Here is a 20206-nt window from a genome sequence, read left to right on the forward strand (position 1 = left end):
GCCATGTATCAAGTGGGAACTGTTTAAATTTGCTATGACCTTCTTAATGTTTACCTTTATCAGGCCAAACGGGATCTTACCTTTGCTGGCATAGTGTAACACTTGCTGTGCATAGATGTAACTTTCCATTAACTGCCTATTTTTCTGAAAGACCGTCTGCATGTCAGTGATTATGTCTTGCATACGTGGCTGCAAGCGGTTTGATACGACCTTTGAGGTTATCTTTTTTCGGAATTAGAACTATGTAGGAAGAGCTAATTAGCGGGTCAAGCTGACTATTTGTGGCCATCACCTGCTTAAACACTTCGAGTAGGTCTTCTGAAAGTATATCTGCAAAGGCTTTGTAGAACTCCCTTGATTGATCGTCCGGGCCGGGGCTTTTATTGTTTGGCCACTGACCGATTGCATGTACAATTTGGCCCAATAGCAAACTACATTGATTTTCCCTAGACGTCGAAGCTTTTATGTCATGGCTAGCTACCAGAGATCTGATTTGTCAAATCACTTTTTGCAAAAATTTATCACCCTATGCACATTTATATTTTGTTGCACGATCTCTCGTCTCCTGTAAGTTGTTGTTCATGATCTCCAGGGTATGTCGATATACACTAATTAGACCAGTGAAGCTAGCTATTAGAGTTAAATGATGAGTGCCTAATATTAATTGTTGAAATAACGAAACTTTCTCAAGATCATAAAACATTACTGATGAGGATGTCAAATAAATTTGATAATTGGAATTTAATTGTAACAGCAGCAGTACCTGAAATGGATATTAGAATTTTCCTTTTTTTTGCATTTAATTGGAATTTAACTTGTAATTAAAAGAAACAGCAACTGTTTTCCTATATTATGTCAACTTTACTTAAAACGTTATGAAATAAAAAATAAAATATGTCGCTAATAAGCCATACATTCTTATTTACTGGTTCCTAAATTTTGATACATCACTATTCAACAAATAAGATCTAGGGAAGTGAATCAGCACATTCTTATTTACTTTGAAAAACAAAACAAAACATAGATATCGTTATTTACATAGGTTTATTTTTTTTTCATTTTTTTTCTTAATTTTCGTTTGACTTTTTATTTCCCTATTTCTGTTATAATTAATTTAAGCTTAAATGTTTTGAGCAATGTTTTATTTTATTTTATTTTAATGGTTACCATCTTTCTATAACGGAACCTATTTTCAATTAATATAAATGTGGGCATGACCCTCATTTCTCTTCAAAAAATACATAGTTTTATTTTCTAGTGCTAACACTGCAAAAGATAAATTTAGATTTTTATTTTTAAGTTTTTTGTGCTCTCAGTAAATTAACACTGTTGCTATAATTTAGATTCTTACCTACAGTTTGTAGTTCGGTCAAATAAAAGAAAAATAGAGTAATAATGGACTCCACAACAACTGTATATATATGGTTCGGGCCCAAAAAAATATTTAATTTTGTAAGAGCCCCGAAACCAAAACCAAAACCACCTCTTTTGCCTATTCGACGCGCATGAAAGGAATCAGGTGATCAAAAACCAATTTCAGAAGAGAAGTAATTAATTAATCGCGTACTTGCGTAGTTGTTCAATAACAAGAATTTACAAGAATACCATTTTATTTTTTTATAGTAAAAGAAAAAAAAATAGTGTAGCATTTAGAGTTTTTTCACATAATTTCTTTTTTGGAGAAGAAAAGAAAAGAAAATTAATGAAATCATTATGCAAATTTAGCATCCTGCGACCAGTGATGGAACCAAGTGTGGACATGGAAGGGAATTCATATCACCTAAGGTAACAGAATATTTCATTAAAATAAGGAATAAAATCACAATTTGCGATCAATTAATTATAAGTGAATAGCCCATTCTGAGGATAAATGATAAAAATGCATAAATCTTATTAATAAATGCATGTTTTTAAATCATGACCAATGTCCCCGTAGGTTTCAACCATGCACTAGTTTATTGTTTCCGCCATTTTTAGTATTGTTCACGATTTGAGATCACAATCCTCGCTGAAATTTATACAGCTGCGGCTCGCCCTCATTCCATTGTAATCTCAATCGAGCCATGCTAGAATTTAAATCCAGTGAAAGACATACAGTAATATTCGCTAACTTGTATTTCTTTAAATATTACAGAGCATGCATTTTTGTTACTTGCGGGTATTGCAAATTGATAATGAATAAAGATACCATTAATTTGATGAAGTCATGGAGTCTTTTTCTTTTTTTTGAAAGACTTGGTAGCGCTATGAAGTCATGGAATCAATGTGAATATATTTCATGAAGAATCAACTATGTAAACCTTAATTATTTGTAGGTGCTTATCTATCTCATTTGCATCATATGACCAATTTTAAGATCTAATGTTCTTCCAGCGTGCCGTCAGATCTGCACATTGGGTAAGTAAATTGAAATTTCGTTACTAAATTCAAAATACATTTTTGATAATAAATTAAAAAACCAAGTGGTCAAGCATTTTTTTTTTTTCACAGAAATAATTTTCTGGCAATAAAAATAATTTAATAAAACAATTTTGGGAAAAAATGGAAATGTCCTGCAGACAGTAGCGGAGTCAACGTGTAGACATAGGAGGCATTTGCAACTATACTTTCAAATATAAAATTGCAAAAATATACCTAAATTTCAAAGTAATTACACATTTATCCTTCAATGCACCATAATGTTGTATAATATGATTCTAAAATTATGTTTCAATACATAAAGATTATCAAAATATTTGATTAAAAAAATAATTATAGAATTATGTTCAACCTCGGCCGCTGTCTGCAAGTTATGAGCCTAATTGAATTAGGGCCCCATAGAAGGCCCGCTTTTGTTTTTTCCCTATTCAAAAGTTATTCCAAACTCTCCAATGGCCCATGGGTATACTATACTCACTATTGCATTTGATAATGGGTGATGATATTAAAACAACTCAATTTTATATTAACACAACATTATCAAAATATTTTACTATATAGACAATTTTATCTTTCATTAAGTGTTTCCTTTGAAAACTAATTCTCTCTCATATATTAGCACATTTATGTTTTTCCTTAAAAGTTATGTTTTATAAAGTATATTATTTTGTGTCAAAAATATATTTTTCTGTCAAATATTATTTTAAAATCTGCTACTTAAAAGTTACTATAAAATTTGTTTATAAACTTTATGTTATCATATAATAAGTATTCATTATTTATTTTAATCAAATCTTTAAGATTTTTTAAGGAAATTACAATAGTGAATTAATTTTATTATATTATTAAAATCTATCAACGTTGTATATATCGATTTATTTTGTAAAACTTCACAATTTTTTTTAACAATCTACTATATTATTTTGTCTATTAAAATTTATCTTCTTTTTTTACACAATAACACTAAGAATATGACATGATTACTTACATAAAAAAACATATTGAATGCAAATTATCATGAATTAAAAGTACATCAAAACACTACAAAATAACAAATTTATTTGGTCACAAGTCGCAAGTTGTTAACATACATAACCTTTAGCACCATATAAACCACGAACAACAAGAAGCATATTATCAGAATATTCAAACTTCAAATTACGAAGTTGATTGCCTTCATTTGCGTAATTCAAAACTTGATTTTCAAGGTTTTCTTCTGACGGATTAGAGAATTGATCCATCTATTCAATTAACAAAAATAAATTAATTACAAAACATCAATAAAAAAATTTCTAATAATTTTAATTAAAATAGACTAATAGATTATAAGTATCAAAATTAAGAGAACAAAATATAAAAATTTATAATATATTTGAGTAGGAATATATAACATATTAAAGTGAGTGTATCTTATTATTAAAATAAATTAAAATTACAAAAAAATAGTTAAATACATATTTTTACTTGACTGCTTAAAACTTTAATTGAATTGAATGTTTTCTTGTGTAAATTATGTAGCTATATTTCCATGAAAAAAGGGAAGATCAACGAAATTCTGTAACTTTTGATTTCATATTTTCATATGAATGCAAAATATAAAAAAAGGAAAAAAAATATCTATCAATTATGGAAACCAAATAATTTAGTGATCGCTATATTAATTATATTATGAAAAAAATATGGTAGTTAGGAAGAGATTTAATGAGGATTAAAATTGTCCATACATTAATTTTTTATAAAGATATTGTGTTAATATAAATGTGTGTGGTGTTAATATACCTACCCGTTGATAATACGTCAATACAAGGAACAAAATTACAACCTCACTAACTATTATTGAATATACTAGCTTTTATAGTTTACCCCTTTTGGTTACGTGATTCATCTGTATTTGCTAATATTAAAGATACTGAAGATATTGAGTATCACTAACAAATCTTGTAATCTTTGTAAAATAGGAAACTGAAATCTGTGGAAGGATTTTATTAGATTATAGCTGGAATTTGTAGTAACAACAGATATATTGTAATTTAGGAAGGTACAATGCCTAATAAGCCTATATAAGCCCACGTACAGTTTGTAATTAGATTACGAATCATTCAATACATTCTATAGACAATTCATCACTGTTCATCTATTAGTTTAATCTGAATTCCACAATTTTGTACGATATTACAAATAGCCTCTCAGAACTCATGGCAAATTCAGCATCAGTATACTACATCAAAGTCTCATCATCCTCACACCATTTCAAATTTAACCACTCAGAGATTAAGGATCTGCGACCGGAGCAATTTGTTTCCTCCCCCGCATTTTATGCATTAGACAATGAATGGGTCATCGACTGTTACCCACGAGGTACACGTCAAGAGTGGTCCAGTTTTACTTCTTTCCTTGTTAGGCTTCACGGTAAATACAAAACTGTGAACCCAACAATCAATTTGAGTCTCATGAAGAGAGACGGCACAACATCGGCACTTTCTCATCAGTATCATCTAAAAGGAGATGATCAGGAACACAAGTTCAGGTATGCGATACTAAATTCTCCTTCTGAGGAACAGGTACTTGCTTATGGCGATTATTGTTACCTATTATTCATGGAGGATGTTGTCAGAGATGGTAGTTTTGAATTAATTTGTACCATCGATAGGTGCTCCCTTGGGGTGCCGAAGTTTGATTTACAAAGCCAAATTGGGCAGCTCTTGGAAAGTAGCGAGACTGCTGATGTAACTTTTTGCGTTGAAAACCGATCTTTTACGTGCCATAGAATAGTGCTTGCTGCACGATCCCCTGTATTTAAGGCAATGCTCTTTGGAAATATGGCCGAGGCAACACAAAAACAAATTAAAATTGCAGACATGTGCCCGGAGGTATTCGAGGCAATGCTTCACTTCATCTATACTGATTCTGTTCCCGCTTGCAAATCTGAGAAGAAATCGATGAAATTTACACAACATTTGTTTGTAGCTGCTGATAGATATGCAATAGAAGGGTTGAAAGCATTATGTGAGGATAAGCTATGTGATCTCATTTCACTTGACACAGTTACGACCACTTTGGCTTTGGCTCTGCTGCACAACTCTACTCCCCTCAAAATTGCTTGCCTAGATTTCATTGCGGAGCCTGGAACTCTAATTAGTTGGATGTTAACCGACGAATATGTAGATTTGGGCAAAAGCTTTCCATCTATTATGGCTGAAATAAGGGGCAAAATTAATACCGCACTGTCTTTCAGTAACATTAAAATACAATAAACATATATTTCCTGTAGCAGATTTCTTTTTATATGTACAATGCAGTTTTTTTGTTGTGTTTTTCTTTGATCTAGAAATTATGAATCATTAATGATGAAAGTAATGTTGGGCTTTGTGTTTCTTTTATTTTGAGGTTTTGTTACTTGAAGTCCTAAAAGTTTATTGGTGTTCAACTATATTTTTTGTTTTTTGAATGAAGAACTATATGTGTGAATCACTTGTATTATATTTTTTTAAATGCCATGACAGAAGTGAATCACTTGTAAATAACATTATTATCAATACATTATTGGTGATGTCGTACGCCATCTAACCTTAAAATATATATATATATATATATGTCAATATGTGAACCTTAGATTCTTAATTATTGGTGCTTCTCTATCTCATTTGCTAATGTTCCTCCAGCCTTCAGATTTGCCAATTAAGAAAGTAAATAGAGAATTGGGTACAAAAATATGAAATCCAAAATTGGATCGGCCATCAAATTAATGCTCTACCCCAAGTCAAGAAATCTGTCATCCTACTGCCAGGCCTTGATATATATATATATATAGAGAGAGAGAGAGAGATGGGCTATGGTGCATTGCAATGCATGGAGGGGTTTGTGCATTGGACCATAAATCTAAAATTCAAAATCCAAATGGCCGATCCAAACCGTTCATCTTGTTCTCCATATTAATATGTCCTTGGAGACCAAATTTTACATTTTTCTGAATTTTTTTACTATTTATTAAGTATTTTACAAAATTGCTGATCCAACAGTGGCTGCTGATTTTACTGTTTTGTTAAGCCACCGTTGGATCAACAATTTTGTAAAATACTTAATAAATAGTAAAAATATTCAGAAAAATGTAAAATTTGGTCTCCAAGTACATATTAATATGGAGAACAAGATGAACGGTTTGGATCAGTTATTTGGATTTTGAATTTTAGATTTATGGTCCAATGCACAAACCCCTCCATGCATTGCAATGCACCATAACCCATCTCTCTCTCTCTCTCTCTCTCTCTATATATATATATATATATATATATTTGATAAGATATGACGATTGAATTTGTGATATTCTAATTATATAAAACTCTTCGTATTTAAGCTCTTCCTATGATCGATTTGGTTGTTTAAATAACATAGTAAAATGGAATATCATGAGAATTCTATATATAAACATTGACATTTTAGTCATCTTTATGTTATAATTTTGTTTTTTCTACAAGTCAATTCATTTGTGAGTTTCCACACTTATAGGTATATATACTAATATCGTGCCCGTGTATTGCAACAGAAACATATTATAAGAGAATAAAAAAAATCTCATACAAAATAATGACATATTTTCATAAAATAGACCAATGAAAATAATAATTATTCAACAATATCCATGAAAGATATTAAAATAGTTTGGTTCTAAATCCAAATTATAAGTATTTTTTTTTTAAACCTTGGTAGCAATTGTCAAGTAAAATTATAAATAAAAATTCACAAAATGTTATTTTGATTTTTAAAAAAAGTAGTTACCAACTATAGCATTAATATTTTTAAATAGATATTCATCAATTGACCTTCATGTTTTTATAGAAAGTTTCGTCAATTGGACCAATACGCGATAAATATTAGTAAATTTATAACTATATTAGTAAAGAGGGTTCAAATACACCCAAATTTTTGTGCACCCAAATACATTCTATCTTTTTTCTTCATTTTTAAAGTCTGAATAGTCAATCTGAACCGTTAGATGCGATATATATATTAAGATGTGCTTGGAGACCAAATTTTACATTTTTTGAAATTTTTTTACTTTTTATTAAGCCACTTTGAAAAATCGCTGATCCAATGGTCCAAAAAATGTAAAATCAGCGATTTTCAAAGTGGCTTAATAAATAGTAAAAAAATTTCAAAAAATGTAAAATTTTGTCTCCATGCACATCTTAATATATAGATCACATCTAACGGTTCGGATTGACTATTCGGACTTTGAAATCGGAGAAAAAGAATTTGAAAGATATAGTGTATTTCGGTGCACAAAAATTTGGGTGCATTTGAACCCTCCTCATTAGTAAATATTAGTGCATGACACATTGACATTTCGTCAATTGGACTAAAAAGAAAGCTTATTAAATATGCTTTTAATTGAATGTGCCCAATATAAAAAAAAAAAGAGAAAGGAATTTTGGCATCCCTTCAACTTCTTTCACGTCCAGTGAAATAAATCAGAAAAAAGTGCTCAAATAATCCTGAATGAGATCACCTATCCTCCGGGGTGCAGAAATTTTCTACCCCCTCAGTTACTGTCGGATGGGGCCGGTCACTGTTAAATGGAACCGGTCATTTTTAACTTTTTAACTGGGGATCCACCGACAGTGACTCTGGGGACAGAGGATTCAGTCTCAAATAATCCTGCTTGTTATTTCACCCTCATTCTCATGGATCCAACTGCTGCTTTTCTAAGAACCACACCATGCTCTCCTTGACACCACCGGCTGCGCTTTCCTTGACCCCAAAGGCCGCACTTTCCTCGACCCCACGGGCCACATTATGCTCTTTCCCTCCTCGATTCCACCGTTGGTGCTTTTTTCGTAACTCTCCCTCCTCAATTTGATCATTATCATCTCAAAGAGAGAGGAAATAGATTTGAGATCGAAGAACTCGCTCGCTTCGCCATAAACGAGCACAATAAAAAAGAGGTCAGTCGATTTCCCCTTACGTTGTTAGAAAATTTGATTTTTCTTTTGCTTTTATTTGAGACTACTTAATTTTGCAATCAAGTGCTGCCATTTGCCAGGAATATTGTAATTTACCAGAGCTTCTAAGAATTTTTATGTAAGAAGCCTTTATTGTCTTTTTCTTTTAATCAAGACCATGTACTGTAATATAAGTCTATAAGCCATAGAAAGAAGAAAGGGCAAAATTGTCCATTTTTTTATTTTTATTAAATTATATTTAAGTTGTTAAATTGAAAAATGAGTATTTTGATAAAATATTTAAATTTACATTTGGAAATAATTAATTTTCAAATTTGAATGAAGAAATATCTAAATTTTGTTTTTATGATGGGCATATATCTAAAGTTCTCTTCAAGTAAGAATATATCGAATCAGTGTAGTGTGTGGATGGCATGGCAGATGCAAAATCAAGCTCGGGTGCCCTGGAAATTCCTATTGCAAGCCCCTTCTGACAACAATTCGACGCCTTCAAACACTGACAAATGTGGGCTGGGGAGGGAGGACCTATTCTGATTGCAAAGTTCTCACTCAAGCCATCCACAAAGGGTCCTTGGAATTTCTGACATCCTGGAAAGCAATGGATACGGTGGCAAGTTGCATTGAGTTTCTACACAGATCTACAAGACAATGCACAAATAGAGTAGGGTTTCCTAATTAAACCCTAATCTCACTTCAAGTCAAAAGAAAAAGGCTACCACCAATTTGTTAATCCCAGAGCCTCATCTTAAAATCTCCTGGAAAAAAATGTATATTCGGGAACAATTTTGAGAATGGAAGCATATTGGTGAGATACATTCATAGACAATTGCTGGGAAAATCTCACAGAATAACGAATCTGGCAAGATGCACAGGGCAACAGTATACTGGTAACTGGTATGTCCAATGAAGAACTGGAGGAAAAAAATTAGATGACCTTTGATTTAAACAGGGATGTTTTTATTGATAGAAAGAAATCCCGTAGATTAATTAGGAAGTAATTAGGATAATTGTAGTTGGTCTTTATGTTCAATTTATGTCAGTAGTAGAACTATGTAAGCTAGACTAGGTTTCATTTCTGTAATTTTTGCTTGTGTGCCAACAAGTTTGTAGAGTAGTTTGTTTCTTACCAATAGAACTGAGAATATTGTATCTTTCATTTCAATTACTTAATAAACGGCTTACGGATTTGCAATTTAAAAAAAAAAGATAGGCATGAGATGGGTTTTTCTAATTTGTGAAATTGAGTGGCCCATGTATGAAGCTTACGGGCATTATAATAGCAAAACAACAAAAAGCGCCGTACAACAACTCTTGGGTTTAATATAATTAATCAGGTGGCACCTTCTGCAACAACACTTATTATCTATGTTTTTATGCAACTATGTTTCAGTTTTCTGTACAACAACTCTTTGGTTCAATATAATTAATCAGGTGGCAGCTTCTGCCACTTTAATTACTAAAAAAAAAAAGCGCAGTACGTGGTAATAAAAAACGGGGTTACTTTATCTCGGGCAGGATGGGCAGACAAAAAGAAGTTATTATAATAGAAAAAATCATTCAAGCCGTAGGATATAATTTAAAGTTTAAGATGGAAGAAAAGCAGGGCTGCTTTTCTTATTCGCTAAGGAAAGCAGGAAGCTGCTTTTTCTTTTGCTAAGAAAAGCAGTAGAGTCGGATTCCATTCTCATGATCTCATCAGAGCTCATTGCTCCTGGTTCACTGTGGACCAAATGCCTCTTTAATGATTTTATTTAAAAAAGATATTGCTTCTGGTTCACTTTGTGGAACAAATGTCTATGAGTACACCATGTTTATTTAAAAAAGAAGCATCTATTTATCTTTCGCCACCTTTTTTCTCCCAAGGTATATAACTTCGTCTCCTTTCTTCTCATCGACTGCTCTCTCTCCCGAATCAATCACTTTCTGACCCAAATTCACGCAAAAAAAACCCACAATCGGCCTCAAATCGCCCCAACTCGTGAGCAGAGAACCCGTGTGCGAGCATCCACGCCAGAAGAAAACAAAAAACTTCAAGTCGAGAACTCAACCCGGTTCTAAACCCTGTACCCTAAACTCCCTTGAATCGGCCAATTTCAACCCGGTTTTTTTACTAAAAATTGGTGGAACGATTAGTCACCTATGGCTCTATATATTGGTACTAAAAACCTCTCCTTACTTTTCAGTTCATATGCCATCTATTAGTTCCGAATCTGAATTCCACAAACTTTTACTGTATTATAAGTAGTCTCTCATAACTCATGGCAAATTCCGCATCAGTAAACTTCATCAAAGTCTCACACAATTTGAAATTTAACTATTCAGAGATGAAGGATCTGCAACCTGAGCAATATGTTTCCTCCAATGTATTTCATGCATTGGGTAATGAATGGGTCATTGACTGTTACCCACGAGGTTCACGCCGAGAGTGGTGCGGTGCTGTTACTTCTTTCCTTGTTAGGCTTCATGGTGAATATAAAACCGTGAACCAAACAATCAGTTTGAGTCTCATGAAAAGAGACGGGACAACAACCTCACTTTCAGCAGAATTTCCAAAAAGAGACGCGATTTTATTCCAATTTGCGGTACAAAAGTCTCCTTTTGATGAGGGACAGATATTTTCTTATGGCAATCATTTGAACGCATTGTTAGAGGAGGATATTGTTAACAATGGTAGTTTTGAATTAATTTGCACCATCGATAACACAGATATACCCCGCAACAAGTGCTCTCCTGGATCATCTGATTTACACAGCCATATTGGGAAACTCTTGGGATGTAGCGAGACAGCTGATGTAACTTTTTGTGTTGAAAATCATTCTTTTGTGTGCCATAGATTAATACTGGCAGCACGGTCCCCTGTATTTAAGGCAATGCTCTCTGGAAATATGGCTGAAGCAACACAACAAGAAATTAAAATTGCAGACATGTGCCCCGAGGTATTTGAGGCAATGCTTCACTTCATATATACTGATTCTGTTCCCGGATGCAATTCTGAGAAGTCATCGACAAAATTTACCAAACATTTGTTTGTAGCTGCTGATAGATATGCAATAGAAGGATTGAAGGCATTATGTGAGGATAAGTTATGTGGTGGCATTTCACTTGACACGGTTACAACCACTTTGGCTTTGGCTCTGCAGCACAACTCTCCTCGCCTAAAATGTGCTTGTCTAGATTTCATTTTGGAGCCAGGAACTCTTGTTAGATGGACGCTAAGTGATGAATATGTAGATTTGGTCAGAAGCTTCCCATATGTAATGACTGAAATAAGAGACAAAGTCGATACCATACCAGCTTTCACAAACCTTAATTAAGATGCAAAAAACATAGTTGCATATTTACTGTATGCAGATTTCATTTTTATATGTTTGGCAGTTTTTTTGTTTTTGTTTTTTGTTTTTTTTTTTTATCTAGTAGTTATGAATCCTTGTATGACAAAACTAGTGTTAGCTTTGTACTGCTTTGAATTAGAGGATGCCTTTTTGTTATTTACAGGGATTGTTTTGCATTTTCATAATGAATATAGATCCCTTCTGATGAAGTCCTTAAAGGTTAATTGGTGTTCAATCTTGTAATTTTTTTTTTTTTTGAAGAAACAACTAACTGAATCTTAATTATATGTGCTTCTTTATCTCATGGGCATTACATCATGACCAATTTTTTGGTCCAATAGTGCTCCACCAGGCGTCAGTTGCCCATTAGAGGTGTAATTAATTATAGAATTGGGTACTGAATATGAAATCCAAAATTGGACCGGTCATCAGAGCTCCTGTTTCCCTTTGTAAGTTTGAAATCTGGCCATTACGAATTACTTTGATTTTCCCTGGACATCGAAGCTTTATGTCATGGCTAGAGATCTGATTTATGTGAAATTACGTACTTTTTCCAAAAATTTTCACCCCATGCACATTTTGTTGCACGATCTCGTCTCGTGTAACTTGTATTCCCCCAGTGATGATATTAGAGTTAAATGATTATTGAGTGGCTAAAATTCTTCCTGAAATAACAAGAGCTTTTCAATATAAAACATTACTAATGAGTATGTGAATGGATAATTGGAATTTAACTGTAAAAGCAGCAGTTACTGAAATTAATATTAGAATTTGCTTTAATTGAATTTAATTGGATTTCAACTATAAAAGCAACAGTTACTGAGGGGAATTTCATGTAATGTTTTGGAAAAAAATAATATGTCACTAACAAAATCAACAAATAAGATTTAGGGAAGCGAATCAGTACATTCTAATTTACTTTTTAAAAGACATATATATATCTTTAGAGTTGGGCTAAAATGAGCCATGGCTCATAGCGTGTTGGTGAGCCATGACTCATTTTAGCTATTTTGAAAATTCAAACAACTGATCCGAACCGTTCATCTTGTTCTTCATATTGAAATGTGCTTGGAGACCAAATTTTACATTTTTTTGGAATTTTTTTACTATTTATTAAGCATTTTTGAAAATTGTTGATCCGATGGTCCAGAAAATTTTACTATTTTACTGTTCACAGCAAAACAGTAATTTTAAAAAATACTTAATAAATAGTAAAAAATTCCAAAAAAATGTAAAATTTGGTCTCCAAGCACATTTCAATATGGAGATCACATCTAACGGTTCGGATCGGTTGTTTGAACTTTCAAAATAAAAATACGGTGTGAAATACAAACGCTTGGTGAGCCATGACTCCCCCAAGTCAACCTCATATCTTTATACATTTTATTTACTTCTTAAAAGAACACATACGTATAATTCTGTCTTGTTGAACTAAACACTACGCAAAAGAAAAATTTAGATTCTTACTATAGTTTGTAGTTTGATCAAATAAAAGCAAAATAAAGGAGTAATAATGGGCTCCATCGAAACAAAAACCCCCTCTTTTGCCTATTCAACAATTAACTTGCAAGGTATGGAAATCCAATTTCAGAGTTTGGTACCTAGAGAAGGACAATTCGGAGATCGAAATGAAGAGAACTAATTAATTAATCGCATAGTTGTTCCATCACAATACTCAGCTTAAATAGCTGGATATATAAGTCGACAAAGAATTTACAAGAATGTACCATTCCTATAAAGACTAACATATTGTAAAACAGTATCATTCCTATCCAGTTTCTATACGTACAACTTAGATATATTCTCCCTTCTGTCGCTGCAGCTAGGGACAACTTCGATAAAATCTGTTGATGCTGAAGAGCACAAATTTAGTGTACAATAGGTGAAAGAGGCTGAGTTTATTGTGAATAATTAATAAATTGTAGGAATAGAGAATAGTGAGTTAATCTGAATTATTCTAGTTTTTTTTTTTCTTCTAATTTTTCATTCAAATGTAGAATAGTAAAATACATTTTTTGTCAATCCAATTTTTTTGCCATTCTAGTAATTCCTTCATCATCCAAACATACCGGGTGACACAAAATTATGTCGATCACCATTAGCGGCCCTTTTTCTTAATCTTTTGTTTTATTTTTCAATCCTTTAATTAATGTACTAATGTAAAACAGCTAATTTTAATTTGTGAATTAGATTAATTTTGCTTATTAAGGTGCTAATTAACGTGGCTCCATCACAGCTACTTTTAATCCGTTCGATTTATTTTAAATCACATAGATCGTTAAAAAGGAGAAGATATGGAGTGGGATGGTTGAAGGTAACATGCGTTTATTCATAATTATATTAATGCATGTCATATTTATCTAATTGGAAACACTTTTTTTTATAATTAATTCAAAAAATAATTGGTGTAGCATTTAGCATTTTTTCACGGAATATTTTTGGACAACAAAATAATTGTTTTTTTAGCATTGCCTTGCCACTAAACTAAATGTTAATTTTTGAGAAGAAAATAAAATTAATAAAATCATTATGAAAAAAATGAAAAACCAAAATTCAGAATCGTGCGGCCAATAAAAGTTAATTTTTAGGAAGGGAATTGATCATATGACCTAAGGTAAAAAAATATTTATATTTAGATCCCGACCGCTCCATCAGAATCATGGCTGGCCCTGGTGCTGGGCAGCCAGGGTCACCGCCCCGGGCCCCAAAATTCAAGGGGCCCCAAAAAATAAAAATGTTTGTGTATATATAAAAAAAAATTGTATATATTAAAAATAAATAAAATATTAAGGCCCAAAGTTTGTATGTATAAATGACTCAAATTTTTCTATAAATAAGTATGATTTTTCTATAAAAATTAGACCGGCTAATCGCTTCTACAAATTGTTACGTTACGAAATTTTTACAATTAAATTAAAATGATTTAAAAGAAAGAATCAAGTTAATTGTGTTAATAAAATGAAAATTTAAACCTTAATTAAGGTTTCCCTAAATAAGTAAGTTAATTGTGAATTGAAATCGCGTCGAAATTTCGAGATTTCGGAACTTTATAGGCTCAGTGCGGATGGAGTCCATCCGCAGTGCGGGTAAGGGTCCATCCGCAGTGCGGGTGGGGTGCATCCGCACTCATTAAAATTCTGTGTTGGTCCAAAAATCGGCTAAGTAGTGAGTGCGGATGGGGTCCATCCGCAGTGCGGGTAAGGGTCCATCCGCAGTGCGGGTAAGGGTCCATCCGCAGTGCAGGTGGGGTTCATACGCACTAGGCTCGGATTTTCTTGATTTTGGTCTGAAAACTTTCTAAGTCCCGAGTGCGGGTCAAGCCACCCGCAGTGCGGATGGGGGCATCCGCACTCAGGGTGATTTTTGCCCTAAAACTCAAATCCAACCTTCTCTCTCTCTCTCACTTCACCATTTCCCCATTTCTAAGTTATTTTCGTCCAAGAGAGAAGGAAAAGAGCCCGTGAGTTTCTATTTCTTTCAGACTCCCGATTGTTGTGAGAAATCGAGTTTGGAACCGAGAAAGCAGCCGAGGATCTCTCCGAACCCTTCTATTTGGTATTTCTTTCTCTCCTTATTTCTTTCGAAAACTCGAATTTTCTCGATTTCTCAGATTCTCGTTTTAAACCCGAGATTCGTGTTCGAATTGCTCGAGGACTAGTTCCTCTACACTCCTTACTAGTTTGTTTGCCAATCTTTTTCCCGATTTCTTCCGATTTATGAAATCTGATTTCTAGGGTTTCGTTCCAAAATTGAAAGTTGGCATAATCGTGATTTGATTTGCTTAACCCGACCAATTAGACTTGTAATCGGTAGGGTTGCCTCCTGATCGTGAATTTTTAGAACATTTAACGGCTGATTTGAGGTTTTGACCAAATTAGGGTTAACCAAATGGTAAATTGAAATGAACCGAGAACCAAAGTAGTGAAACGGTGATTGATGGTCACCAAATGGAGAGTTGTATGGTCCAGAGGACCTAGATGAGATTTTGTGTAGTTTTAGAGGATTTTGGTAAGAAAGAAGGAACCGAAAAGAATTGATTTGGGACTGTACCAACCCTAAGTAAACGTATGGACCACTGAACTCGAATTAAACCAAGTAAACGTATAATATAGGTGTAGGCTCGGTCGAGCAAGAACTTGCTAGACAATACGAGACGTCCGATCCTTAAGCTAAGCGGTACGCTCGTCATAATAAGGTGCGGGATTCTTGGACTTGTTTGATACTTTATTTTCAGGAATTAAACTGTGTATTCGTTTGTCATGTTGAATATCATTGATTGCATCATTGAATTGTGTATAGCATTTGCATAGCCCAATCAAATTAAACTCGAATTGATGTGACTTGAGTGATTTGCATGCTGGTATGGTTGTAGGTTGTGCCGATCTATTATGATCTGATTTGATTGAAAGTCACCACGATTTGATTTGATATGTGTGTGAATGGATTTACGAAGTTAAGCACTTGGATCCAATGAATTTGCCAAGTCGGGCTGTATGCTGACTTGGATTCCCAGGATCCTAAATGGCCTTAGGTGAACGGCCCTCGATATTCCCAGTACCGGTTGGGACGAGGGAGGGTGATTATGTTATGAGATGTGTGATTGGAAATCGTGGTTGACTTGTGTAACGTCTATGGCTCGGTAGCATTTTCCTACGTGTTAATGCATTTGAACGGTCGATTGAATATGACGAATATTGGAAACGATTCTAAAGTGGATTTTCTTTACATGATTTGAACCAGACCTTAATAAACTGTTAAGCCAAGCGGTTGCAGATGGGTGTCAGATAAAGGGTCCAGCGGTTGGCCATCTGTAGGTGTCAGTAACCCTACAGATGTGGGTTTGATAAAGGTTTAGCTCGAAAGAACATCTGTAATTGCTACAAGCCCTACTGAACTGAGTTAGGAATCGAGTTAAGCCAAAATATATGTTGTGTTTGAGATTCATCTTGGAAATTCCGTAAACTGTGTTTCAGGTTGATTAACTGTTGTCGAGTAGTGGCATTCTGTTATTTATGTTTTCTTATATAACTGTTTGCATTGTTGTTGTTTGGGTTTCATTATTGAATATAGAGTTTGATTGCAAGTCCAATAATTCAAATGTGGCAAATTCGCACTGAGAATTTATTCTCACCCCCACCTTCCCCGTTATTTTACAGGTATTGGTGCGAATGATTCCGGAGAGGCACGAGAGCAGTAGGCCTTAGTAGCTTACCAGTATATGACCCTAGATAGCTTTTGTTGTATAGATTTAGGGTAGGCCTCGTGGTTGGTATCCGGATGAGATACTTTTATTGTATTATATGCTGACCAGACTGTGTACTCTGATATATATATATTAGAAACTTGTTTGAATTGCTTGTTGTTTGGTTTTAAATGTGAGTAGCCTTGTAAGCATACACGGCGTTGTATGCTTACGGCGGGGGACTGTTACGACCCGTGGCCGCGGGGTGTGACAGCTCTCTTCGGTGGTATCAGAGCTCAAGGTTTAAACCCTAACCAGACTGATAGGATACGTGAGTGGGGTACGTTATACTTCGGGTCATCACGGCTAACGACTTGTTCGTTCTATGAGATAAGTATATATATTATCCGGATGAGATACTTTTATTGTATTATATGCTGACCAGACTGTGTACTCTGATATATATATATTAGAAACTTGTTTGAATTGCTTGTTGTTTGGTTTGAAATGTGAGTAGCCTTGTAAGCATACACGGCGTTGTATGCTTACGGCGGGGGACTGTTACGACCCGTGGCCGCGGGGTGTGACAGCTCTCTTCGGTGGTATCAGAGCTCAAGGTTTAAACCCTAACCAGACTGATAGGATACGTGAGTGGGGTACGTTATACTTCGGGTCGTCACGGCTAACGACTTGTTCGTTCTATGAGATAAGTATATGCAAATCTAATGACTATTTTCTTCTTATTTAAGAATTATGGAAGGACGTCGAGGTAGGGGACGACCTAGAACCAGGAACCCACTGAACGAACCGATCATTCATGCGAGCGAGGCCGGATCTGCAGGGCCTGAGGTCCAGAGAGTTGATCTTGGACCTGGAGGTGCGCAGAACCGGGACCGAGATCTAGACGATAGGTTGATCGCGGCTTACGAGAGAGGTCGCCAAGCAGAAAGACGTGAGGTGGCACCGGAGGCTCCCCGAGGAGGTCCGGAAGATTTTAGGAGGTTATACGACTCCTTTATGCGCCTTAATCCACCTCGGTTTAATGGCACTGGTGAGTATGCCGCTGCTGAAGAATGGCTCGCGAGCGTGAGTGCGAAGCTAGTTCTATGTAGAGCATCAGAACAAGATATGGTGGAGCTGGCAGAGCAGCAGTTAGAGGAGGGTGCGAGGTTCTGGTGGGATGGAGCCCGACGTAGTTATGTCGGGGAGGAGGCCAAGATTCCGTGGGAGTGGTTTGAACTGCAGTTCACTCGACGGTTTTTGAGTAACATCCAGCGAGAGGCGCTGCGGAGGAAGTTCCTAGACTTAAAGCAGAGTGGGCGAGCAGTGGCGGAGTATAACAATGAGTTCCTTGCCTTGTCCAGGTACGCGATTGATGTGCAGACTGATGTGGTGAGATACCATAGGCAGTACCTGGATGGACTGGATGGAGGGATATCGATGATTGTGGATACCCCTATGGCTACTGAGTTGCAGGCCATGATGGATCACACTGAGCAAGTGGAGTTGCACAGCAAGAGAAGGAGGTCAGAGATGACAGAGAGGAATGTCAAGCAGAGGGAGGACCAAAACCGACGGTTTAGGTCAAGGGGAGGACCGTCGACAGCTAGACCACCCCCGAGACAGTTTATGGCACCTAGACCCCCTCCGAGGCAGATAGCAGCACCGGTACTCCGGCCGGGCTTCGTTTCTGTGTGGTGCCGTTCATGCAACCAAGCACACTCTGAGATCGATTGCAGACGCCGCAACCAAGCGTGTTACACCTGCGGCAGCATGGAGCATTGGGCAAGAGAGTGCCCGAATGCGGCACTAGGGTTCCAGAGGAACGGCGGTGGCAGAGGGCCCATGGGACGTGGATCTGGTAGACCACCATTCCGTGGTCGAGGTGCGTCACAGACCAGCGGAGGCAGGATTGGAGGTCGAGTGGCTGCCCACGCACTCGGCATAGCAGATGTTGCATATGACACAACGAGGGCTCTGGAGGAAGGTGAAGGCTCGCAACCATCTGATTCTCGAGCTGATGTGATGACAGGTATACTTTCTATCTCGGATGAGAGTGCCTATTGTTTGATAGATACTGGGTGTAGCCATTCCATTGTATCGAAGGCTTGGGTAGAAAAGTATAACTGGTCAACTGAAACCAATAACCAAGTCCTGAGTGTCCAAACCCCTTTCGGTTCGACTGACCGAAAAATAACCATATGCCGAAACCGAAAAGTCAGAGTTGATGGAAGGGATCTCGAGATAGACCTGTTGGTTATGGAGATCATGGGTTACGACGTTCTATTGGGGATGGATTGGTTAACAAGACATGCCGCAACGATCGACTGTCCGCACCGCAGGATTTGTTTTGTGACCGCAAAAGGTGGTATGTCGTGCATGCTGAACTGTAGGAAGGTTGGAGGGTTGATACCGTGCATCTCGGCTGTGGAAGTTAGGCACCTGATCGATTCAGGGTGCACTGCATATCTGGCAGCAATAGTGTACACTGATACGGAAGTTCCTGAGATGAATACGATTCCAGTGGTGTCGGAGTTCGTGGATGTGTTTCCGGAAGAAATAGTCGGATTACCACCGGAACGAGAAGTGGAGTTTGGCATAGAAGTGGTACCAGGTACGACACCAATTTCAAAGAGTCCGTATCGTATGGCTCCTGCAGAATTGAAGGAACTCAAGGCCCAATTAGAAGAGATGCTGGAAAGCGGGTTTATTAGACCGAGCACATCTCCATGGGGTGCTCCGGTGCTGTTTGTGAAGAACAAGGATGGTACCTTGCGGTTATGTATCGACTACCGTGAATTGAACAAGGTGACCGTCAAGAATAGATACCCGTTACCCCGAATCGATGACTTGTTTGATCAGCTGCAAGGATCTTCGATCTACTCCAAGATAGACTTGAGAACGGGGTACCACCAGCTGAGAATACGTCCGACTGATGTGGAAAAGACAGCCTTCCGAACGCGCTATGGGCATTACGAATATATGGTGATGCCGTTCGGGCTAACGAACGCTCCGGCTGCATTTATGGACATGATGCAGCGAGTGTTTCACGACCTATTGGATTCAACTGTGGTGGTGTTCATCGATGACATCCTGATATATTCAAGGTCACGTGAGGAGCATGAGGTACATCTGCGGATAGTGTTACAGAGATTGAGGGATCATCAACTATTCGCAAAGTTTTCGAAGTGTGAGTTCTGGCTTGAGAAAGTGGCCTTCCTTGGGCACGTGATATCAGGTGAAGGGTTGGCCGTGGATTCAGAAAAGATTCGGGCGGTGACCGATTGGAAGAGGCCAGAAACAGTTACGGAGAT

At 36.1% G+C, this 20206-nt stretch overlaps 2 protein-coding genes across 2 annotated transcripts; both read left to right on the forward strand.

The window, feature by feature from the left end:
* The first annotated feature begins 4868 nt into the window (after positions 1–4868).
* LOC144553900 (BTB/POZ and MATH domain-containing protein 1-like) lies at positions 4869–5672 on the forward strand. Its single transcript, XM_078302080.1, has one exon. It carries the CDS (start codon positions 4869–4871, stop codon positions 5670–5672), a length of 804 nt encoding a protein of 267 aa, XP_078158206.1.
* Positions 5673–10702: 5030 nt separating this feature from the next.
* Positions 10703–11692, forward strand: LOC144553901 (BTB/POZ and MATH domain-containing protein 1-like). Its single transcript, XM_078302081.1, has one exon. It carries the CDS (start codon positions 10703–10705, stop codon positions 11690–11692), a length of 990 nt encoding a protein of 329 aa, XP_078158207.1.
* Positions 11693–20206: the final 8514 nt, after the last annotated feature.

Source organism: Carex rostrata, chromosome 5 (genome assembly GCF_964058835.1).
Source record: "Carex rostrata chromosome 5, lpCarRost1.2, whole genome shotgun sequence".
Taxonomy (NCBI): domain Eukaryota; kingdom Viridiplantae; phylum Streptophyta; class Magnoliopsida; order Poales; family Cyperaceae; genus Carex; species Carex rostrata.

Excerpts from the sequence above, each read along its gene's own strand:
- LOC144553900 (XM_078302080.1), top strand. The coding sequence starts at position 4,869 with ATGAAGAGAGACGGCACAACATCGGCACTTTCTCATCAGTATCATCTA.
- LOC144553901 (XM_078302081.1), top strand. The coding sequence starts at position 10,703 with ATGAAGGATCTGCAACCTGAGCAATATGTTTCCTCCAATGTATTTCAT.